Source organism: Poeciliopsis prolifica, unplaced genomic scaffold (assembly GCF_027474105.1).
Source record: "Poeciliopsis prolifica strain line A6 unplaced genomic scaffold, Auburn_PproV2 SCAFFOLD001, whole genome shotgun sequence".
Lineage (NCBI taxonomy): Eukaryota > Metazoa > Chordata > Actinopteri > Cyprinodontiformes > Poeciliidae > Poeciliopsis > Poeciliopsis prolifica.
This window is the reverse complement of record NW_026562376.1, coordinates 9,258,260-9,283,249: the sequence shown is the minus strand read 5'-3', so window position 1 is coordinate 9,283,249 and position 24,990 is coordinate 9,258,260. Positions and strand designations below refer to the sequence as shown.

At 38.5% G+C, this 24,990-nt stretch overlaps 2 protein-coding genes across 3 annotated transcripts in view; one reads left to right on the top strand and one right to left on the bottom strand.

Annotated features, from left to right (window-relative positions):
• The first annotated feature begins 3,749 nt into the window (after nucleotides 1-3,749).
• Nucleotides 3,750-20,140, top strand: rgma (repulsive guidance molecule BMP co-receptor a). Its single transcript, XM_055039281.1, has 4 exons — nucleotides 3,750-4,257; nucleotides 11,814-11,929; nucleotides 13,708-14,231; nucleotides 17,446-20,140. The coding sequence occupies exons 1-4, from the start codon at nucleotides 4,244-4,246 to the stop codon at nucleotides 18,139-18,141; spliced, it is 1,350 nt and encodes a 449-aa protein (XP_054895256.1). The 5' UTR covers nucleotides 3,750-4,243; the 3' UTR covers nucleotides 18,142-20,140.
• A 1,665-nt stretch (nucleotides 20,141-21,805) lies between these two features.
• The window catches only part of chd2 (chromodomain helicase DNA binding protein 2), a 28,384-nt gene continuing 25,199 nt past the window's right edge, over nucleotides 21,806-24,990 (bottom strand). For both annotated transcript variants that reach the window (XM_055037393.1, XM_055037474.1), the window contains 4 exons: nucleotides 24,872-24,971; nucleotides 24,608-24,797; nucleotides 24,252-24,498; nucleotides 21,806-23,441 (listed from right to left, as the gene is read on the bottom strand). In XM_055037393.1, the coding sequence (XP_054893368.1) occupies nucleotides 23,156-23,441; nucleotides 24,252-24,498; nucleotides 24,608-24,797; nucleotides 24,872-24,971 (823 nt within the window). In that variant the 3' untranslated portion in view covers nucleotides 21,806-23,155. The remainder of the gene's footprint in view (nucleotides 23,442-24,251; nucleotides 24,499-24,607; nucleotides 24,798-24,871; nucleotides 24,972-24,990) is intronic.

Genomic DNA, 24,990 nt, shown 5'->3' with positions numbered 1-24,990 from the left:
TTTTATGAACAAATACAAAACTGCTAATGCTTTGTAGCTCAGCAGACGTAATTTTTATCTGTGTTTCCAACATTGATGGGTTTTATCAATTGCTGAACTCCACCAGAGAGCAGTGGGAGGTTTGTGCAATTTTACAAAACAGATTGTAATTGGTAATATTGTTGGAGTCATTTGCGACAATAATTCAAGTTATCAAAGGAGAGCCACAAGCTTCTAAAAGCTCTGAATCATCAATTTTAAGATAATAGCTGTATCTGGGTTTCAGTCATATTTCTAACCACGGCCATCTGTGGTTAGAAATATGTGGCACTGTTCATTTTCCGTGTAATTAATGGAGGTTTGGAGTTACAATTAAATGTTGTTCCTTCAGTGGAAACTGTTTTATATATATATATATATATAATATATATATATATATATATATATATATATATATATATATATATATATATTATATATATATATATATATATATATATATATATATATATATATATATATATATATATATATATATATATATATATATATATATATATATATATATATATATATATATCAACTTTTTTTACTTTCAAGTCTGACTGGTCATGTGATGATTGTACTGATTCTTTTTTTTTTATATATATAAAATCGAAAGTGGGGTGAAAATGAAAAGAAAAAAATGGAAAAAGGCAGTTTAGCCTAATTTGTAAGAGATATAAATGTCAATGCATGACACAAACACCAATGACAACAAAAGTAAAGACAGCAAAGTTCCCAGTTAGAATGTGAGTTCGTAGGTCACAATTTTATATGGAGATTTGCTCAGTATGAACTTGAAGATAAGAAGAAATACTGTCAATAAGCACTAACTTGGAGAAATAACAAACCAGCACCTTACCTCTGGACTTAAAAGCATTCTTTGGGGACCTCTTACCAGCACCCATTGTGTTGCATTTTCCCATTTTGTGATTAGTGACAAAATCTATAATTGCAAAAACAAAGTTCTGACAGCATTCAGGTGAACAGAAATTCTAGTTCTGATCAGAATTCTATATGTGCCCATTTGAAAGATGTATTCTGAGAAGAAAATGATAATTTATTACTGTTGGCAGCTCCACGCAAGAGTTCACATGACTGTCAGAAAAGTACATCAAAATCACTTCTCTGATTTGACAAAGCAAATACTGCTTTTGATCTGTTTATGCTTAAATGCTTTAAGATTTCACCATGCAAACATTACTATTTAAACAGATAACAGAGCTGCTAACCCTACAAATGTTTTAAAGGATTATTTAACAAATTATTCAGCTCTTGATCATGAGATCTTAATCAGCTCCACACAGGAAGAGCAATTAGGGAGAATTTCTTCAAGGCGATGTAGTGATCCCAGTTGTGTCTGAACACAATGCAGTGCGACACCTCTGACAAGAAAAGCACAACACACTGTGATGGGCTAATTGTTATGCACCTGGAGCTCAAAAAGGCACAGAAAGGTCAGTCTGAGTATGTGATGTTACCGGAGCAGGAAGGGCTCACAATCACTGCAACAAAATACAAGTGAGCAAAATCTTCACTCGAAGCTCAACATGCAGACATTAGATCCAAGATCTAATGTCTTGGAATAAATCTGATAAACTTGTTTAAATACAACCAGCGTTGATGTTTTTACGTCATCATACTTATTTTTTATGAAAGGCAGCATTAAGATTTGTTCACGTAATCTGTCTTTCTTCAATTTGGTCTTTGCATTGGAATACAGTATATGTATCTTCATATAAACAGTTGACATAATAAACTTTTCTGAAGATTCAAGTAGCTTGTAATTTCTGCCACACGTTGTCTCCTGGGTATTCTTAGCTCTGCAGATTTTCATTCTGTTTCTAAGACTGTTTCAAATCACAGCTATATAATCAAGACCTCAGGAGCTCCCAAAGGTGTAGGCATAACTGAAAGCCTATGTTGCTACAATTGTTTCAGCACATGGACAATTGTCATTGATTCTCGATAAGTCTACTCATAAACCGGAATCTGACACATGCACATAGAAGGACCTGAACATTTTATCAGTCAAATGGCACGTTAAGCACATCTGTTATATTAACTAGGCTATAATGCCTTTAGAAAGGCAGCATGTGCACCAGCTGTGTTTGAGATGGGAGCCAGTATCCTGCACCTTTAATGCCATTCTTTTCACTCTGGGGTGTCGCTCTTTCATGTTCTGCTCTTACATCAGTGTACAATTCGGAGCCTGACAGTGGCCATATGGGAGAAAAAAGGACATTTACTGAAGAAGTAGAAGTAGATCATAGTGGTGGAAGAAAATCATAGTGGTGATTTTCTGGCTTTAAGCTCTAAGGTTTGCTTTGTATTCTTGTCTAATGAAAGTTCTGTCACACTGCAATCACAAACTTCAATCTATTTGATTTTTTGAAACAGGTCAGGGAAAATTAAAGAGACAGAAAACAGCATGTTAAAGAAAGAGGTATTGATAGAGAAGACCTCTTGCAGAAAACCCACCATTGTCAACACATCACACCCACAGTCAGACCTGATGGTGGCAGCATCATGCTGAGGGAACACTTTTCTCTGCCAGAGCTTTTGTTAGTTTTTAGACTCTTGACAAACGGAGCTAAAACACTCGCAGCTGTGAATTTAGAGGGGCAGCGCATAAATACATGTTTCAGACTTCTATTTATAAAAATTTCTTAAATAATAGAAATTATTTTCCTTCAAAAATTATGCACTACTTCAGGTGGTCAATCATAAAAAAACAACAACCCTAATGACATATATTTTCACAAAAAGCACAGGGTATGAATACTTTTGGAACATGCACTGTAGTTTTAGGCATATATAGGCTACAGCAGCAACATCACCTCTAATGGGAGCTGAAGGCATGGTCTCATTTGACAAAGTCGGGTTTTGAACAGCTCCAAGTTTGTGTTGCATCACAGTCAGACAACCTCAGGGCGGGTTGCAAGAATCCTGATTGTTTCTGCTGCTTTATTCAGCCACAGAGGGTTAGAGGGAAACTAGAGAGAATAGGGAGAATCTGTTGAGTTGTTGAAGCTGGGAAAGCTTTTAAAGCATGGAGGGGGAGGTTGTGGTTGCATTCTGATCCTAAAACACAGGTGCTGCCTTCCTCCTGAGCTGCAGCCCACCCCCTCTCCCCCAGCTGCAGAGTGTTTGTCCATCTGATCCTCTGTTAAATCCTGATTATTATGGATTTGTCTTTTCCCAAACCTGTGATTTGCAAAGACGAGTGTGATAGAGGTCATCCCGTAAATGGATCTGACAGTCGGGGCCTATTTGTTGGCAATCAAACTAAGGCAGCAATTTCAACACTGTTAAAGGTGCGAAAAGTAAATAGGGTAGAAAATATGAGGCACCAATCCTCATCGCACGTCAGAAGACGTCTAATTGAAGTGTCATCGGTGATAGGACTGTGATGTTATATATATATATATATATATATATATATATATATATATATATATATATATATATATATATATATATATATATATATATATATATATATATATATATATATATATATATATATGCGAGAGACATTTTCCAGCTTCTCTTCAACAGCTGTGACCTGATCTGAAGCCCACTTCTCTCCAGTGCAAAACTACAACAGCAGAAGTGGGGGCTCTGGGGTTCGGGGGGTGGGGGGGCTTCATGTGGCGTCACGCAGAGCTCATCATTGTCTCTCTCACACTTTCTAACAAGCCATTTCACAACATCCAGACAGCGGATCGGGCTGCACGCAGCAGCGGCAGAGAAGGCAGCAGCTTTGCCCTCGGGGCTCTTATCCCCCCTCCTCCTCCTCCTCCTCCTGGTCCTCCTTCGTCTTCGACCATAACTAACAACCTGGATGAGGCCAATTACTTGGACTTAATCTCTCATAACGTCTCCTTTCCGATCGACTGATGTGGAGTGAGTTAAGCGATGGCTGGGGAGATCCGAGTCCGCGGGGTGCGAGAGGTGTCTGCTTGAGATTAAGAGACACTTTGATTTGGCTGCAGAGCGGATTCGGGAGAAATTGATCCGGCGGACACCACCATGCACCGAGCAGAGGATTTTACACTCAGAGAGCCACTGACTGTGTGTGATGTAGGATTAGTGTGACAGCCTGGTGTCTGAAGGATTTTTTTTTTCTTTTTTAATTTATTTATTTGGTCAGGAATCTGCTTCCTCTCCGTTCGCTGTCCTCCGGGTTCCTGCAGAACTCCTGACTCGCGGAGAGCCCATGCAGCCGCAAAGGTTGGTCCATGTCCTCCGTTTGTTTTACGTGCTCACCACTAAACTTCCTTTTTGCATATTGATCTGTTCCGATTTTTCCGTAAAATCCGGGTTCTCAACTCAGAAAGGTGAATTCCTGCAACCTCGGATTGTTCAGTTTGAGCCCAGACACAAACGGAACTTCTAGGAAAATCTAAATAATTCATTTTTACTTCTACCAAATATCCCCTAAAGCTTCTTGTTTTTCTTTTAGAGTGGCAACATTTATATCAGTAACAGACAATTTAATGGATCAATTATTGATGGATGATCTTCTGGCTTGTAAACAGAAATGCGCCTGCTGGATGCAGGTTTTCTCCTTTTTAATGTCTGACAGCTCCAATTAGCACAATAACCGGGGCTGACTGTGCAGCTCACAGTTAATGACAGGTTTGCTTGCCCTCGTAAAAGCCATGTGCGTTTGTGTCAAGATTTCTGCTCTCAGATCAGATCCAACAAGCGCCATCTGTTGGGGGCAAGAGGCTGTCGAGGTCGATCAGGCTCCGATTGATAAAAAAATAAATGCAACAGCTCACTAATGTTTAATTTTCATTTTAAAGTGTGTCGTAATCCCAAACAACGGGATTTACAAAAAATAAAAAATAAAAAATTGTATGTGACCCTATGCATAAAGCCAACAAATTTATTGAAATGCTCTTTTTTTTCTGCCACATATTTAAAAAGAGAAATGCACCCATCATGGGTTGGCTGGACAATACTGACTGTAATGGTTTCCATAAGGTTTGACCTGAGATCATTTTTTTCAGTGACTTTGTCACTGAAGAGCGATAAAAACGTGGTACAGGTTCACTGATATGAATTCAAATGAAAGTGAAACAAGTACAGAATTCTCTCCGTTTGTGCATTAAAGGATGTCCCTAAAAATCATCATTTTTATTGAATGTATTTTTTTAAGCAATAAAGTCCATTTAGGGTTGGATCAATTTTAGGTCCTACCCTAAAAAAGGGTAGGAGTTTTTAGTTTTGATGAATGGAATATAACGATCAAGCAAAAAGAATGGGTGATTTCAATGTCAGATCAATTGATTGGTGCATCTCTATTTATATTTTATGGAATATAAATACAGTAATGCATCAAGCTGTGAAACATCACTGTCAAAATAAAATCAATTAATCAAACTAAGATGATTAGCATGTCACCTATTTTTATTTCTTAAAGTGACATGAGGCAAGATAAGAGATGGCAGCTGGTGTGAAGGTTTCTAACCTTCAGCTGACAGGTGGCATGACAGGAATTAGGGTCGTGCATATTGATTTAGTTTGACTAAGGTTGATTTATTGATCTTTAAAATATTCCACCGCAACATTTAAAACTGCCTGGGTGTGGGCTTCAGATTGATGGTTTGTAGCAGTGAGATTCCCTATTTACGTCGACATTCAGCTGAGATTTGAAATGCTGGAGGCAGAAAGTGTTGAAATAAACTTGGACTTGTGTTATTCAATAGTGCTTTCTGGATGGTATAACATTAGAGGTATGATAACCCCAACTACCACGGTTTTAATCTGATTTGTTTTAATTTAATTTGCTGCTTTTCAAAAACTGCTATTCTTATTCCGACTGGTAAGTAATATAACATTGATGTTATTTGTGACAGTATTTAACTCTTATTTGGATTTTTTTTAATTTCATAAAATTACAAGAATTTAGACCATTATTTTTTTTTTTTTTTTAATTTTGTGTACATTTTATTTGGGTAAATATTATTCAGTATTTCTGAGTAGAAATCGTTTACATTTCTGATCAAATATACTTAAAAATTTGTTGCATTTCAACATTCTTTACATGAATATCAAAGCAAATCATTTAATGCTAACTTATGTTTCTGAAGGCCCTAACAAATCAGTCACCCTCAACAATAGAATCATAGCATGTATTTAAGATGAGTTGAAATTTAATTGTAATTACAAAATTATTGAACCAAAATTTATCTTTATTGAAGTACATTTAAAACCAACAGGCTCAGCTTGAGTAATGCAATTGAAGTCATTATTGCACACAAATAATTTCCTTGCATCTCAACAGACATTTCTGCTTGGTCCTTCGGAGTCATTTGGGTTGCGTTCCATTGTTAAGAACAAAACAAAAATAAACATTTCCTTGTGAATGAAGTAAAATAGTTATTAAAATAGTAATAAACATTAAGCGATTGTGCTGATGCTGAAATTGTAAAAGGAAGATACAAACCTAGAGTCTTAATTTACCTAACCACAAATCTTATGGCAGTTATTTATTTTTTTGAGTTGTCATCTTAATTCATGCTGGAATCAATAATATCATATCGATCATGCTGTTCTCAGCTGGAAACCAATAGAGTGGAAAAAACATTTGTCTGAGCCACCATCTTGAGTTAAATTAGAATTGTGCATTTTTAGGCACAACTTTTTCTAAGAATAAGAAAATTGTGCTTTTTACTCTTTATAAAGGAAACATTGAGATTACAAAAAGTTGATATTACCCAGTGGTATAGCTTGGTTATCTGCTCTGTTTGGTTGCTGAAAAGATATCCAGTTTGAAAACAGTGATATCTTGTAAATGTGTGTCGTGCTCCTTCAGCCTCCACATGAGGGCTGCACAATCAATCTATTATTGTCCGTGTATCACTGTGTTCAAGATCAATACAGCAAAGTCAAAGCTTCAAATTTAAACCAGCTTGACATCAGCACTCTTCAGTAAGATGGTTGTTTGTTTCTTGTAAAGCATAAGCATTGAATAACATCACATATTGATGGTGTTTATTTCCAAACACCTAAAGTTTTCTTTTTGTCATGCTGTAAGCAAGGGGAATGTGTAGGAACCTTCATTCAGTCAGATATAGGGCAGTGTGCAGCAAGTGGGAAGAGAAGGGGCCATACTAGTATATTATGCTCCATACACAGTTAATAAAAACTTTAGTCACTGCAGCATATTCCCTGGCATTTCCTAAACGACTCCCATCTACAATTATTGATATGACGGAAAATATCAGTGGTTTTGAAACAAAATATCTGATACTGGTGAATATCTGAAACTGTGATCCATCTTTAGTTAAACAATACATAATGAAAAAAATGCTCAGTTTATAAAGTAAAACTACAAAATAAGAGAATGAAAGCAAAAAAAAAGTCTTTGTATTAATTGGGACTAATATAATTCAAGATAATAGCAAGAAGATATGTTTAACTTTAACTTCTGTCATCCATAAGAGTTTATACAACATCATTTGTTAACTAATTATGAATCTAAGGAAAATATATGCCAATGGAATAAAAAAAATGGAACACACATGATCACTTGGTTTGCTCTGGGGCTTTTCCAACCATCAGTCGACCAGTAACACATCATAAAAATATTCACATCAAAGCCTTCATGGTGTTAAACAACAATTTAACTCCCAGGTTTTGCAGCAGCCACAGCCTTTCTGCCACTAGCCCCAAAAATCATTCCATGTTAAATCAAAAACATTTTCAGCGAGCAGCAACTTCGAACTTTCAGCTGCTCTCATTCATTTCAGATGTGAGCGCTCGGCATATTAGTGTTGGATGTAAGCCTCTGCACAGGGCCACCCTTGTTGAAAAACGTGTGTAGGCTCAGACCTCATTGTATGGGAACATATCCATCACCCGCAAGAGGGGACAGCAACCACACAGACGTTCTCCACTCCTGTGGAAAAATACTGTACGGCCCCAGCCACAACCTGAGCATACATGCAGTCATCCATCAGGTGGGGTTTCAGCTTAAATGGCAATGAAAGGCAGCACCAGTGCAGCCATTTGTGAAAATGAAAGCTAATCAAGAAGATGTCTTTAGTAGAAGTGGAGTTGGAAATGGTTATCTGACGAAAGTTTTCAAAGTGATTGCACTGTAATTAGACAAGTTAGTTTTCCCTGCATTGATTATGTGCTGCTTCAATAGCAGTTCATCCAAATGCACTTAAATACTACTTAATACACTTAAAGCTAACATTAAAATTAAGCGGTTAATCAAAAATTAAATGCTCTTCTTGTTTCTGATTTAGTAGGATGTTAACCCTGTGTTAGCAACATGTACGGTTTAAGACACATCAAGCTTTTCTTGGCTGATACAGGTTTCCTGGTTCCTTTAAGGTCTGAGCTGCCAATTCTAATGTTTCTTCTTTCTAATTACTATTAAAAATGCCTCAGGTCCTTTGTTTAGAATTTGTAGTTTTGAATATGCAAAAAGAAGGAATGGCCAGATGTAATATATTTGTTTTTATTGATAAACTTGTGTCAAAGTCATTTACTGTGATACAAAACACACTAAATGACTGCCCACTTTTGACCTTAAGTCAGATGATTGGTGAATTAAAAAAAAGTTGTTTTATCGTTCACTTTTCAACCACATTTTTAACTTGTATAGACCAAAAGTAATGATGGTGATCAGTATTCAGTACAGTTTATTGGATATTTATAAGTTAATACAGAACATTTTGTTTCAACATTTTAATGCCTGCACCATTATCTTAAAATGATCCAACTTAAAATATTACATTATGTCACCCCAGAGCCTGGCCTGTTTTCTTTTATTTGCTATGCTTTTTGATAAACTAAAAACCAGATCTCGGGGGGGTGAGACACATCACAACCAAAGTGACTAATTGATAATTCAACCAGAACACTGATGTAAAATTATATATTTAGTGGGATTTATTTGTATTTTGAGTCATCTTGTGCCAACACTTCACTGAAGAATGTGTGAAACATTTGGACACAAAGATGTTTATGGATGCTTTTAATTAATTGAAAATATCAGCTTGCACACACATGGTTCATAGGTCTGGTCTGCCAGTGAGTCTATGAGAGTAAAACATATTTGTATTTGGCTTGTAAACACAAAATAAGATTGATTAACTATATCTGTGGCACAGAGCCACTGTTTTCAACCTATGGCACACAAAGTGCTGATGAGACCTCGACGGTATTTTGCAACTCACAAAAAATACTGGGATTATTTATTTCTGTAGTAACAAAGTAACTGTAACAGCATGCAATAAATATGTTCATCTTTGCTTCAAATGGAAACTACTTGAAAGAGAAGTGCAATGTAGAAAACTTTGAAAACTCACAGCACAACCTGAGGCAGACAACAGTGAACCAGGAACAAGTGATGGCAGCTGATATTTCCATGCGAGATTAGATCTGGAAATGACGACTAACTCATGTTAGTCAAGTCCAATAAGCTGCTTCGCTAATGGGTAGGCTCAGTGATAAAGCTAGGAACTACTAGCAATGTAAGTTATTAACAATGTGTGTCAAGGCATTATGTACTTTCAACTATCCTCACATGTATTACTGTATGCTTCTGAAAGATCAAATAACTTATAAATGTTCCAAAGTACAGATAAGCCATTTCATTGGCTGCTGTCACAATGTTTTGCATGCAAGGAAATCATTTTGACTGTTAAGGTTAGGGGTTGGTGAGAAACCTCCAAATATTCCCATTTAAAATTCTTACTTCAAACAACCGTTGTGGTAACAAGCTTAAAAAAAAAAGTTAGTCTCACTGAAATACTGTTTGCAGTATGTTGGCTGGAAAAAAAACTATTTACAAGATTGGTAGTTACTCTAAAATCTTTAAAAACCACCCTCAAGAAGTTAAAATTCTACTTTTTCCCCACACATTGGGCTTATGTTTTACTCGTGTGGATTTAACTGCTCAGCAGTAATGTGGTTATCAAAATGTTCTTGTTACGGCACCATCTGTCCCACTACTTGAACTCTGTAAGTCCATCTACCATCAGTTTTCTCACAGTAACATGTTTGATCCTAAAAAGTCTTTTCAAACTAATGACATACATGTGGTGGATTAGAGTAAAGTCATAATAGTGACATACGATGCTGTTAATTCAACTCTGACAGTGAAGAGACAAGTCACTGCTGTGGCTAATTATTATGGGTAGAACCACACAGAGGTTATTTATCGAATATAGTAGAAATCAGCAGATTACGCCAAGGTTCAAGTAAATCAATTTTTATGACGGCTCACTCCACGTTTTATGGGCAAAGCAGCCATATGTGGATTTTAAGGTTGGGGTTGGTGAGAAATTTCCACTTTCTAGGGACCTATTTTGTAGTTTGTCCAACAATAAACTTTGATCAAGTCTGTAATACCGTGCATGTTATATTTCCTTCAACCATTTTCTTTTTTCTTATACACAAAACATGGAAGAGGTACTTGGAGTGTTCACAGATGTAATATCTACTTTGAATGCCACAGGCATAGAACAATGGTTCTCAAACATATGGTACTTCGGGCACCTTCACTAGTTTTTGTAGAATTCCCAGTATGAACTGAAGCAGATGGCCATGAAGGAGAAATAAGTGCATAGGAATACTTACGCTGTACTTCATTCACTTCTACAGTTTGACTAATGACATCAGGCCTGAATGAAGTGTTCGTGTTCCATAACTGAGAAGAAGTTGGGATTTGGAAACTGACATACTCATTAACAGGGTTGGCCCGAGGTTGTATAGGGCCCTATGCAGAATTTGATCTGGGGCCTCAGTTCCCCTTTAAGAACATCTCCGCCACTAAAAGCTCCACAATACAGATGTGGTGGAATCTGGGAGATAGTCGGGGGGTCAAGTTTAATTGGGTGACTTAAAAATGTTTTTGCTGACGCTGGCCTTAATTTTTATATAAGAGGCAGACACATTTAAATGTTTGGAAACTTGATATTTCAACTTCTTCTGATCGTCGTTAATTTTCCATCTCAATGTTTAAATTTTCCGCTTCTGAGTTAAGATGTAACACACTTACATCCTTCGATCACTTTATAGAGTGACAATTTGTTTATATCTTTTTCACAACACAATAAAAATGAATAACTGCAGTTGCTGCAGTAGTATTTGTCACAACACTGACTAATATGTACTAATTTAGAACTAGTTTGGAACCACTGGCACAGTATGAAGTGACCAAAAAGAAAATAAATGTGTTTATGACAGTCAGAACCTGCATGCTGGATAGTGGTTTCCCTCCATTTCTGTTGATCTCAATCAGCTTTTCACACTGAAGTTTTTTGTTGTTTTTTTTGTTTTTTTTTCATTCTTTCTTGTGGTTTTTGCTTTAAAACAAAGGTGTCTTGCTCATGCCGTTTGCGGGCTGCAGCTTCGCGGGTCGTTAAAAGTCGAACAAGTCTGCACATTGAGGCGTAACATGAGACCCTGATCCAGAAGGAGGGCCGAGGCGCCGTGCGGACGGTCGTGATTGGCTGAGTGTGTCCGCTGGTCTCCGGAGGGAGGTTGGACCTTCACCGCTCTCTAGAGTCGAGCCCTGCAGCCCGCCGCGTTTTAGAGACTCCTGTGCCGCATACTTGCTGGCTGAAGGAGCCGCTGTGTGTTAACTGGGACACGGAGGGGGAAAAACAGGGGGGCAGTGGAAGCAGCTTCTGTTAACTCGGCAGTGATGAGAGAAGGACGGCGCCCGGCTTCAGACCTGTTTTGTGGACTGTCTTCTCAGTGGGAACGCTGCAGCGCTGCCGCTAACTTTTCTCCCGTGTTTAACCCCATGTGACCAGGGAGAGGAGCGAAGCGCGACCCCGAGCTGGATGGATGGTTATGGGGGAAAGAGGAAGACCCTCGGCGCTTGACGTGTGCAGAGTCTTCGCTGTGTTTTTCGCTCTTTTCCCCTCCGGTAAGAAACTCAGTGGAGGATGTTAAGGTTTCTGGTGCACATCTTCACACCAGCATAGATTTGTGGCCATAAACATTGTTGTTCATTTTCATCGAGTGATAAAAAAAAAAAAAAAAAACTTTTTGCAGTTTTTTCCCCCATCTGCATCAGTGTGTTTGTATTGCATTTCTTTTTTCACTAATCTGAGTTTAACACCGATTTCAGTGTCAGATTGCATCGATTCAGATTCAGATCTGCTATTGTCTATGGATTAGATTAAGGATTCTTCTCTTTTTTTTCTATTTCCCACAGCTTTCCAGCTGAAATGTCTAGATTTTTTTCCTTTGCCTTTGTTTGTTTGTTATTCGCTTTTGCTTCTATTTAATATCTTAGACATTTGTGTACAAAATGTTCAACAACATTGAAACTAACTCTTTTTTTATTTTATTTTTTTTGCATCTGGACTCATTTCAGGCAAATCATCTCTATTTTCTAATGTTTATGTTGGATTTTTCAATGGTTTATCCTACACTGAATGTAAATTTTGCAAAGTCCACTTTGTGATGTTTGTTACCTTTATTCACTTTGTAAAAATTACTAATAGTCACGGTGTCTGTGCTTTGTTTGGCGTCTTAAGTAAACCCATTTTATGATCTGCATGTCCCTTTCAACCTAAACTTAAATTTGTCGAGAATCCACGAAAGTAGTGCTGTTTTAACTTTCTAATGCGTATATTTAGTCAGAATTTCACAAAACTGACTTAAAATAACTGGGGTTAGTCTATTTAGTCACTCTACCTTTCCTGCAGGGAAAAGTAAAGATAAAAATCAAGGCAGAATGCGTGTGGTAGAAGTAAAAGATAAAGCATGCATTTAAATCTAAAGTCATGTAAAAGTCAGAATCAGTTTGTCAGTGCTCAATTTCTTTCTTTCATATTTTATCCAGACCTGGAAATGATTGAATTCACCTAAACTAAGCTGACTTCATTCAGAGTCACAGGTTCTATAATGATTCTTTAGATAATGAGTTACTACAACCTCTAAGTGTCGTAGAAGTTTGTAACTGGATGGAATTGATAAAAAGTTAATGAATTATGATCAAATTGAACTGAATAAGCTAAACTGAACTATTCTGGTGGAAATACCTTGGCCAGTCTACATTACCACCTAAATCACTTACCATTTAGCAACAATGATGATAAGAAATGCAGCGAGCAAAAGAGATAATGGCTGAAATCAAGATTATTGTACAATATCAGATGGTTGTTAAGTGCTGAGTGAGGAGCTATGGCAAAGCTTTTCCACAAATGTTTAAATTGTGCCTTGTAAAGTTTTGCTGTGTCTTTTGCTTTGTAACATTTGGTGAAACAGCTTTATACGTAAATGCTTTATTAGCCCAAGGTGATGCTTGTCAGACAAGGTGTTGCAATAAGGCTTCTTGAGATATGTTTGAACAGTGAAACAGCTCAACAATCTCTGAGACAGGAGTGATTAATCATCAGTAAGACTAGAGATTAGAACCAAAAGAAGGATTTTAACTTCAAACTTTCAAGGTATTTTTTGCAATAGGTAGATGGTCAAAAATGTGAAAATGCTGTTTTTAACTTTCAGCATGTAAGTGTTGGCTAAATAAACTTCTTGCCTTCTAAGTGTATAGAAAGCAATGTTTCATTAGTTGTCTGAGCATTATGAATTAGTTTTAGAGAAAAAAAAAAACAACACTTTTGATTTACAGCTTCATGTGTCAGCGTCATATTTCTAAACTGCATACTTTTCTGATTCCGTTTATCTTCCTGACAGCGAGTCTGCAGTGCAAGGTAATCAAGTGCACCACTGAATATCTGGCGATCACCTCAAACTCTGGACTCGAGCAGGAGGAGTACTGCACGGCTCTGCGGGCGTATAAAAGCTGCGTGAGCCGACTGGCGCGGAGCTGCAGGGGCGACCTGGCCTATCACTCCGTCCAGCATGGCATAGAGGACCTAATGAACCAAAAGAACTGCTCCAGGGAGGGGCCGACATTCCAGCCGCGAGCCAGAACCCCGCCTCCTCCTCCTCCACCTCCCCCGGTCGTGACCGACAGCCAGGAGCGTTCCGACGGGCCGGAGGTGTGTCACTATGAGCGCAGTCTGACACGTAACTCGGCCCCGCCTAACTACACCCACTGTGGCTTCTTCGGAGACCCTCACCTCAGGACCTTCGGCGATGACTTTCAGACGTGCAAGGTGGAAGGAGCCTGGCCTCTCATCCATAACAAATTCCTGTCGGTCCAGGTGACCAACTCGCCTGTGCTTCCAGGATCTGTGGCAACGGCCACCAGCAAGGTGAGGATTACATGTATGACTGAGTACAGCCCAGTTTATGTGTGTTAATACAGCTATTGATGAATTTTTATGCATAGAAAATGTTTTACAAAATGGACATAAGGACTGGATGGAGATTTCATGTCATAGTCAGGGATTTCCTTTTAGCAATTTTTGCAAGTGATTGACATTATTTTTGATGTCATAATTTCTTTCATCTTTTTGCACAAAAACAGGTCAAACATGCAGAAGTGTCATGTTATAGAATGTGACTGTAATGTTAATTTCACTGTTTTTGATGTAGCCCTTTTTTCTTCTGGAATTCATGTTATTGTAATCAAATATGCATGTTTTTTTCCAGATATTTCAAAAGGCTAAAATGGTATAATGTGTTGTGTGTTTGGTGCCAGTTCATGTTTGATGATCTGTACAAAAGGTAACTGGGTTCATGGTCTTGGAAAAGTTTGAAATTGGATTGTAACCATGTTTAAATTCTTGGTGGGCAACAGAAACACAACTGAGGATAAACGTTTCAAGACTTTATTGCCCATTCCATTATCAGAATTAAAAAGATGAATTTCAAAAAGGGTTTTGGGCCTCTAGACCTATTTAGATCAGGGTTTTAAAACAGTCTTGTGATTTCTAAACCGAGTCAAATTGAGATTTCAAACATAGCACAACATTTTTCACTAAAACAATCAATTGTTATAGTAAGTATTACAAGCTGTTCTTAAAAAATGATATTTAGTCTACTCTACAATGATGCATTTTAGATTTGACAAGTCTGAGTATTAAAGATAATCAAACAAAGTTGGTCTAGATGCCAAAAAACTGCAAAGCAACCCTTCATCATGATGGAAATAAATACAGCTTTGTGGTTTATGGATACCAAATCTAACTAGGTAAACAATCTTAACTCCAAATGCTAAAAATTAATTGTAGAAATCCATTGCAGTTGTTTTTGGCAATAGATCATATGGCTGTGATTGCAGATTACTCCAGCTAAAGACCGACAAAATTATATAATTTAAAAAACAGACAGTCCCTCAAAGAACAACATAACGATTATTGTATACACTCATTTACAACACTAAAGTAGTCTGAGTAGTGCAATGTTATCAATACGAAGCACTGAATACCTTCATTTAATCACGGTTCTAAAGGCCGAGGCGAACCAAAGGTCCGGGAAACTATTGGTGTATTGATTTTTTGCATGTGTGCGCTGTTTGTTGCAAGCTGACTGTTAGTGCTGCGGAGCGGCTTCTCTTCTGTCAAACTGTGGCGTCTGGTTAATGTTTGGAATTAGCTCTATAGTAACACATCGAGAAGTCCAAGCCTGGTTTGCAATCGCTGAAATCTTGATAAGCCCCCTAAATGACATGTTGCAACAGAGCAGAATCAGATGTTAACACAAGGATTTATTTTCACTTCAGCTCCGTCTGATGTCTCTGCTGCTCGGGGTGGAGTTAGCTATTGTGTGCATACTTGGTTTTTCCTCATATCTTTATCTGCTGAACACCCATGATTATTAGTTTGCTTAAAGGCACAGTGGATAATTTGGATAGCTGCTGCTAAATTGTCTTCTAGCATCATGATGGAGTTGGCCCAGATTTCTTAGAGCCTTTGGAGCAATTGTAATTGAGGCCCAAAACTGAAGTACTTAGATGGAGGAATAGAAAGGCTCACATTTGTAGGAACTGTAATTTTCTGTAATCAGGGCTTCTTAATGACACTTATTAAGCATTTGTGGCTTATTTAGCTTTTAAGTGAATTACTTTTTGTGCTGCTATTCTTGGAAGTAAACGGAGACAGCTTTTTAAGAGTGCTCGATTCTGGATAAAAGGGGAAACAAAACAGCAGCAAGTGCCACCTGTGCAAACAAGAGCCTTCTGGTGAAAGATCTGCTTTAAATAGAAGAGCGCCATGTTGGTAGTAACACTGTTCACACAGCAGCAAATAAAACTGCCTTCATTCAGAGGGCGCACGGATAGAGGCGTATGTCTTTTGATTGCTTTGGAGAAACGTTTAAGAAATGACTGTGGGTGCAGGGCGGCCGCAGCACATTAATTGTTAGGCTAATAGAGTGTTGTGTAGACCCCCTGTCAGAAACAGACAACAGAACATTTGGCTGTCCTTGTACCATTGCTCAGACAATGGCCCATTGGTGTCCCATGAAACGGAGCCTGGAGAGTTCTGACCAGCCTCGCTTAATTAGCTGCAGAGTGTATCGCCGTGTCCTGGCCCGACGCCACTCCCCGGAGCATAGTTCTGGGGGTTCACAGGCAGGTTTTTCAGCACTATGAATAGATCGTCTTTGTGTCTGCAAACTGAGGCCTGATTTTTACATGGCCAGGAACTTGTGTTTTTGGAGGGCGTTTACCTTGGCCTCCCCCCTTGTTGAGCCAGCACTGAAATGTGACACTTTGCTGGAGTAGAAGGGAGTCAATGTAGTGCAAACCTTTCCTCAGAGCAAAATTCTAAACCTTTCCATTTTTAATTGTGATGATCACAACCTCACAAAAGCATTTATTCCTCTTGAACATTTCCTCATGAACATTACAATCACAGACATTGCAATATGTTGCAAACTGTAATTGTAATTATTAGGCTGGATTTTATGTGTTGTACAAGTTTGCAGATTTGTAGACAAGAATGTAGACCAAAACTGAAGCTTTTGGTATACATACAAAATGGATGTGTGATGGAAAACAAATGATGTACCTTTTGCTCACAATCCACATGAATGTAACACTGTCATTTTATGGGGATGCTTTTCTTCAGCATTCAAAAGTTGTTGAAATTAAATGCAAGGCAATTTTGGGAAAGAAACCGTGTAGAGTTTGACAGAATTAGAACCAGGTTGTAGGTTCAACTTTGAAGGAAAACACAAACTCTAACCTTTATAGGTAGCTCTACTGAGTCAGAGAGGATAGATATAGATCCATGCCACACTTTTCAGATTTACATTTGAAAGAATGTAAATCTGTATGTCTTTTTCCACAATTACTTTCTATTTTCTGTTAGTCAATCACTTTAAATCCCAATAAAAACATCAAACTTTAAAATTATAATATTACATAATCTAAAAATGGGAAGGGTGTAAAACATTTTTAATATGCTATGCATTTATTACAAATTGTTATGACTGATTATACAAACTGCAACTTAAAGCAGTTACTTTCACCAACAAAATATTTCTTTTTACTGACAATAACTTTTTTTTTTTTTTTTGCAGCTCACAATCATCTTCAGAAATTACCAGGAATGCGTTGAGCAGAAGATGTACCACGCAGAGACGGACGACCTGCCGGCAGCGTTCGCTGACGGCTCTAAGAATGGCGGCGACCGCTACGGGGCCAACACTCTGCGCGTGGTGGAGAAGGTTCCTGGGCAGCACGTGGAGATCCAGGCCAAGTATATCGGCACAACCATCGTGGTCCGGCAGGTGGGCCGCTACCTGACCTTCGCTGTGCGCATGCCTGAGGAGGTTGCTCACTCGGTGGAGGAAGGCGACACCCAAGACCTGTATTTGTGTCTCCACGGTTGTCCGGCCAATCAGCGCATTGACTTCCGGAACTTCAGAGCCCGGGCAGCGGAGGCGACTCAGGGTGCCAGTAGGACGAGGGGCAGCGCCGGGACAAACGGCTTCACCTTCAAGTCAGCAAAGGTCAAGTGCAAAGAGCGACTTCCAGTGGAAGATCTGTACTTCCAGTCCTGTGTGTTTGACCTCCTCTCCTCTGGAGACATTAATTTCACCATGGCGGCATACTACGCTTTTGAGGATGTAAAAATGCTCCACTCAAACAGCAACAGATATCACATCTATGAAAAGGATGCCCTAAACAGCGCGACATGGGGAGGCAAAAATGTACTTTTGGCTTCGGTCCTCAACCTGCTGGCCATCTTACTGTGGAGCGCAGCTCTTCTGTAGATTGTTTGACATGCTCTCCTCATGTCGTGTCTGTCAGTGAGTGTGGAAATACAATCGCTGTGTCGTATATATTTGCCTCTCCAGCAGCTCATTTTGGTGGTTTTGACATCTGCCTGATGACAGGATGACGCTCACCACTCCCTCGCCCACCTGTCATCACGTGCATTTAGCTGCTTTTACTCTTTGAAGAGAGCCCAGATCTCAGGATGTCCACCTGGGATTAAAACGTATGACTAACCCCCAAGATGATCTTCTGCAGAAAGAGGGGTCTGCTGATCCTCCCTCCTCTGATCCACACATCGGTGCCAGGTCCATCCATGGCTCATGTGGCTGAGTAAGGGATTGGAGTGGGTGGGGATTGGGACCTAACAGGGGCTTTTGTTAACCTAAGGCCAGAGGCAGCTCCACGTTTGATTAGTTTCCAGCTTTGGGAAAGGCTGAGATTTTCGAAGGAAGCTCCCAGCCAAAAGGATGTCAGAGCAACGTCTCCAGTTGTCTGCTGTGGAGATTAATGAGTCATATTGTTAGGTTTTGTATGTGTGCGCGTGCGTGTGTGTGCATTAGTACAATGTGTGTGAAGAATTCAGCATCTGTGGTTAATTTGGTGTGTTTGTAAGAGCAGGATTTTCCAGACATACATATATAAATATAAAAGGAAAAGAAATCTCCAGCGGGAAATCTTTCTCATGTCTTTGTGTTCCTCCCAGAATATTTTTGGAGAAATAAAAGACAAAATAGTCTCCTCCTGCCAAATCACCAACTGGAATCAATAGAAACACGTCATTTGTCAGTGACACACAGGCGTCCCCGCTATTGTTTAAACTGACACACTGTTCGTTTTTTGAGCCTGTTGTGTGAAACCGGCAGAGAGAAGCAACTTTACTGGCGCTTTGGAGGAGGTCGATCAACCGATTGGACTGTGACAGCTCCGTTTCTAACAACAATATAGATGGTGGCTGTTCAGCTCAGGAGACGTCACCTCTGTTTGGTTTTAAGCGTTTACAGACCGAGACTTGACTGAGTCACACCGGCTAAACAATAAGCACGTCCTTAAAGGGGAAAAAAAGGTGATCTCATGGCTGAAGTTGTTGCCAAAGAACGCCTTCCTGTGCCAACGTTCGCCTCCTAACTGAATTTTCATCTCTCAACCTCAAGCTCTTTACATTGCGGGAATCTTCTTTGTATATAACTTGTGTTTGCCATAAAGTGAGAAAATACAGTTGCTTTTGTGTGTGTGTGTGTGTGTGTGTGTGTGTGTGTGTCATGTCAATACATGCTTCTCGCTGGAAGACATCTTTCAGCTGCATCATCTTCTCCATGCTCTTACTACCTTTTCGACTTTACGGACGTTTATCGTTTACCCCGAAAGTGTGCGGCAGGCCTTTCTCACTGCTGTTCTGAAAATGCGTTCTAAATACACTCCAACAACAAAATAGTAGTGGTGTTAAACCGTGTGTCAATGGATGTAACTGTGTGTTTTACAGTATCTGGTTCGACTCGTATTCTGTGAGAATTGTACATAGGTTTTGTGCATTGTTGTGTTTAGATTTGTATATCACTCGTTGTGTTTTTGAATTTATCCCTTCAGATTTTTACACAATGTTTTTGGTGAATGTGAGCCTCTAATTCTTAAAAAAAAAAAAAAAAAAAAGGATTTAAAAATTATTTTTCAGCAACACAAACGCCATAGAAAGGTTTTCAAGACAGTACACATGCTGACAAAATGAGAAGATCTCTTGTTTACCATTAACGCAGCCCACCTTTCTGAAAAAGAGAATGTAGGAAAATGTTCTGTGGCGTTTGTGTGTGTGAGTTTGATGCACTTTATGTTTGTTTTTTTCTTTTAATGCTGATGCTTAAAATGGATTGTAAAAACTAGCTGACTGGGAAAGGCCAGAAAGATCAAACTGTGTTCTAATGTAAATCTTATGTGGTCCCACATGCCAGCTGTTGATAATGTAAGTTATTTATTGAATAAAAGACAAAGTCTTGTCAATGAGCTGCCTTCCTTTGTCTCAGTTCTGTTGCAGTTAGAATTTTTTTTTTTTAAATCATCTTCAGCTAATAATGTCTAGTGTTTTACTGCCCTCTCCTGTTCAAACGTGGAGCTGTTAGATGTCTTAATACCAACCTCTTACCACGTAGTATTTTTTAAAGTAAAAACTCTTGACTGTGGCCTTACAAAATAAGCAAAACTTTTAAAAACAGTGGAGACCAATAGATTAAATAAGCAAGCACATTTCTGCTGCAGGAAATTATGTCACTCTAAAATTTGTTGACTTCACCCATTTTTATATCTGAAAACAGTATTGGAGTATGGAGAAATTTTTAGTTTCACATCATTATTATCTAAATTTGATGCCATTCCTTTTCTTTTTCCCTTCTTCCTCCACATATCCTTTTTTCCTTTATTTAGTCACTCCTTGCTACTTTTGATCATTCCTTGTCTTATTTTTGTGTCCTACATTTTGTTCTCCTTCACTTGTCTTTTTTTTTTATCTACATTTTGTTTACTTAATGAAATTTGATCCCCAACTGAGTGCACGTTTAACCATAATTAGCTGTTTGTGTGCAATTAACCACAATTGCACACAAGAAGCTCATTTGAGATCATTTTCAGGAAAACCTGACTCAAAGAACAGTATTAATAAATAGGAATTACTTATGCAATAGGTGAACTGATCAACAGCCGGTTTAAGCGTCTCAACAGTAACAAAGTTTGAGCTATTTGGTTTAAAACATGGGTAGAGCATGCAAACATCAATTTCTAAACCAAAGGGGAAAAACCAAGTTTCTCTGAAAGGTTATCTCTAAAGATTCAAATTAAAATGGCTCAGCAAGCTGTGAAATGTGAACATAGAAATCCACGGTAACTTGAGGCAAGACAAATGTGAAAATTAACAACAAACCTAAGTACACTTGCTTTTTAACTGGTTCCCCTTGCTAATGCCAGCTTACTACACAATATTTTGGCTTTTATTTTACAAAACAAAAGCAGGCAAATATTGTAGTTCTTCAAGCCAATAAGTGTGAAACCAGCAATTTTGTTTAAAAGTAAAATATCAAAAATTGTGAAGATGGAAATTTTTCTAAATGAAATGTAACCTCAAATAAATGTTAAATTTTAAGATACAAGTTGGAAAAAGGCTTTTTCGAAACCTTTTCAAGAAGTACTAGTAGACATAGTCACAGACGCATGCATGCATTCTGATGGTAGGTTTCAATCTTCTTAAAAATGGAAATTAAGTCGAAAACAAAGAATCTGGCTTCTTTCAGACTATTGCTGGTAAATTGGACCCCAAACACCAACACCTTTTTGCAGCATTAGACCACTCATTAAACTTGACTAAACACAATAATGTACCAAGTGTTTTGAAAGAAAGATTTGCCATTTTCTTGTTCATGTCAGTGAAAATGAATTAAAACATTTTCTTGACCCAGAAAATAGAAAAAAAAAAAAAACAATATTCCTTTGTTTATAACTACCGTTTAGTGTTCAGCTGGTGAAATAATAAATAAATCAGAATAAAATTGTGAATTTTCAATTTTGTCTACTACTTAAGTACAAAAAGAAATATATATATATATGATAAGATAAAGGAGCATCAAAAACATTGTTTTTCCAATTGTGATTTCAGATTGAGCCGTGTGTCAACAATAGAAATATTTTGTGTAACAAAGTTTATTACATATGTTCAAACATATGTACAGCAATTTTTTTCATGAAGGGTGGTTTTGTCACAAATATAAATTATTTAAACTTTCTTACAGAACATAATACAGGAACTGTAGTTCATTTTGAGTGGGAGAAAAACAACAGCTGGTTGTTCACTGTAAGAAGTTGACTGTAAGTGCCCCCCCCCCCCCCCCCCAAAAAAAAAATATATATACCATGGTTTTTACACTTTGCCCCTAAAATCATCCGTCCTACCAGAAATCTACATGAATTACCAGAATATGTTATCCTTTTTTGAGCTTTTAATCAATTTATAATTTAGCTAAGAGCAGCACTTTCATATTCTGCCAGCACTATTCATCAACTGTTCTGCAGTTTGAGCCTGGAAACAGAAATGGTACTTAAAGAAGCTTAGAGAGACCAGAATAAAGGTGGGATGAAAGCAGATTTGGCACAGGAGTAATAGATAACGGCAGTGCACAAAAATCCGTGGGTAGAAACATAACGCACTGATTAAGGAAGAAAAGGTGAATTACTAAAAGAAGCAAAGTACCATTTCTAAGCCACCATAATACTGGAAGGCAAAATAAAGGATTGTTTGGATTTATAGTGTTATGAACTCCTGAAAAAGTCATAATAAATACTGCTTTGATAGCTTCAATATTGGCAAGGAAAGACTTTAAAGTGAACAGAGCGGAAGGGATGACAATGACTGGAATAGATACATAGTTACAGAAATGGTACATAATGGTACACATGAGAAATGTGAACTGGATTTTTTGTTTAAAATTCAGAAGTCCTCCTGAGTGATGCTGGCTTGTTTAATCAAATTTCCAGCAACCTCAGATGAAATTCTCTTCATCTGCACAGTGAAAACTCTGTGATTCTCTTCAGCTACATGGTCAACATGTTTCCAAGGTGCAAATGATTAACACATTCAATTTCTGATGACATCTTTTTTGCAATACTTAAAGCTAAACAAAACAAACAAAAAAAAAAAAACAAGTGTCCATGGTTGCTCCGGGAGCATTCCCGTACATTTACCCTTCAGAAGGCCAACACTTTCAGGCACTTTTAGGATTGAGATCATTCATGAGTTCATGGATCCAAATCTCCCTTCTAATAGTCCATAGGACTAAGCTTCCACAGTTATTCCACTCAGTTGCTTCATGATCAACTGAGGCAGTTCATTTAAATAAAGATGCACACTTTAGCTCTTTTCTTTCCATCGTACAATCACAAACACTGGGAGAAAGTTTGCTGGTAAAGACAGTACATGTTGATTCCCTTTCTTAACAGTCAGCTTATAAACGAGGACTCCTCGTGGCCCTGGAGGCCTTATGTTTTTCTGCTGTTCCAGTTTGGATCCGCCATAAGGCCCGGATCCATGGGGCGTTCCAGCGGGGAGCGGGAGTCCTGCGGAGACTTCTGAGCCTGCGGGGAGCGGGGGTCCATCAGCGGGACGGGTTTGTCTGGGTGGAAGGGCCGGTTGTAATGGTCAGGCCCTGGCGGACCCTGTGCTCTGTGATCCGGTATCCTCCTGAAGTCCTGAGGAGGGCCGTCCCTGCCCTGGTGGTAACCGGGGTGGAACTCATCGGGACGTCTGCGTTTGGGGTCCGGGTGTCTGAAAGACATTATTCAGGATTCACTTTTTTTAACCTGAAAAAGATTGCATGACTGCTGAATAAAAAAAAAAAGGGAATATTTTCCATGTCCATGTGTTTAAAATATCATAGGGAGTTAAAATAAGTTATTAGAATTTTTGGTGATATATTTAAAGACATTTTTCCCCTTCATATTGATCCAAATGGCTTAAAGCAAATAAAAACCAAAATTCTGTCTTCATTAAATTTGAGTATTACGTAAGACCCATAAAACGTTCCTATATTTTAAATGTTTTTTTTAACCACACATTTACATAGAGGAAAAATATTATAGTTCTTCCACTCAACTCTAATATTTTTGGACGAGCATTCTGAACAGAAAGTTCCTTCAGCATCGACCTTTTCTGGCTTCTGGTGGTGAAGCTGTGACCTCTGGAGGTTTAGCTGGTGCAATGAAAACCCAGCTGAACAACTTTTCAGATTCTTCTTGAGGAAAAAAAAAAATCTACTTTAAATGATGACGAACGTCGATGAGCTTCGGAAGCACTTCCTACCAAATTTGGACATTTCCCTTTTAAGTTGTTCAAGCCTCTAAATTTAGTCAAAAAAGTGTCCCTTGGTTTTATTTAACCCAATACAATGTTTTCTTTTATTTTTCTTCTCCCTCCTTACCAGTGACAGTCCGTGAATAACCCATGCCCTCTTTCTTTTGCACATGTCGTTTTTTTGTTCTCATAAACAAAATAGTGTTTTGACTTTCAGACATCAAAAAAGTGTTTTAAACAACCTGATCAGTATGTAATATTTGAGTTCAGATGTAAGCTGCTCACCTGTCGTAATAGGGCCGATGGCCCCTGTGGTCCCTGTCGTTGCCGTACTGCTCATACGGCCTTTTTCGAGGAGAGGTGTTGTTACGGTAACCTCCTGAGCTTCGATATGCGTCTCCATGGGGACGTCGGTCTCCGTAGTGATCCTTGTAACGATGAGGGTCGTATGGATGGTGGCGATCTCCCTGCCAGGGCTGATTGCTGTTTCCTTGGTAACCGTATTTACGGTCCCTCGGCCAGTCTCCCCGATCTACGAAAAAAAAAAAAAAAAAAAACGGTTGAATAGTGACGATTTTGCTTGTTTGGCACTTTGAAAGAATTGTTTGGGCTTTGAAGTAAGGCAGCTGGTCCACACGCACCGTTGTTGCCAAAGTGTCTTTTGTTAGCAGCGTTGTACGCTTCCCTGTGATGTCCGTGTGTTCCTGATTGGCTCGGGAGAGACGTGGACTTGGAGGACGGCGTGCCTGTGGAGTCTCGACTGGAACCTGAAGGTTCTGGTCTGAAGGATTTTATCCTCCCTGAAGCATCGTCCTTCTTCTTGTGCTCCTTCTGGAAACGTCACAATATATTTAGTGGCGATGACACACAGTAGCTTATGTTCCCACCAATATACTCCAACTTACCTCTTCATCATGCGATCGCTTCTTTTGAGCCATTTTGTAAAGCTTGTGGAGCTTTCTGGCACTGAACTCTGTAAACTTCGACACAAAAATCCAGAGATTCCTAAGCAACAAAAAATGAC

Coding starts and splice junctions, on each gene's coding strand:
- rgma (XM_055039281.1), top strand. Junction 11,930..13,707: donor TTTCGCTCTTTTCCCCTCCG/GTAAGAAACTCA, acceptor TCTTCCTGACAG/CGAGTCTGCAGTGCAAGGTA. Junction 14,232..17,445: donor TGGCAACGGCCACCAGCAAG/GTGAGGATTACA, acceptor TTTTTTTTGCAG/CTCACAATCATCTTCAGAAA.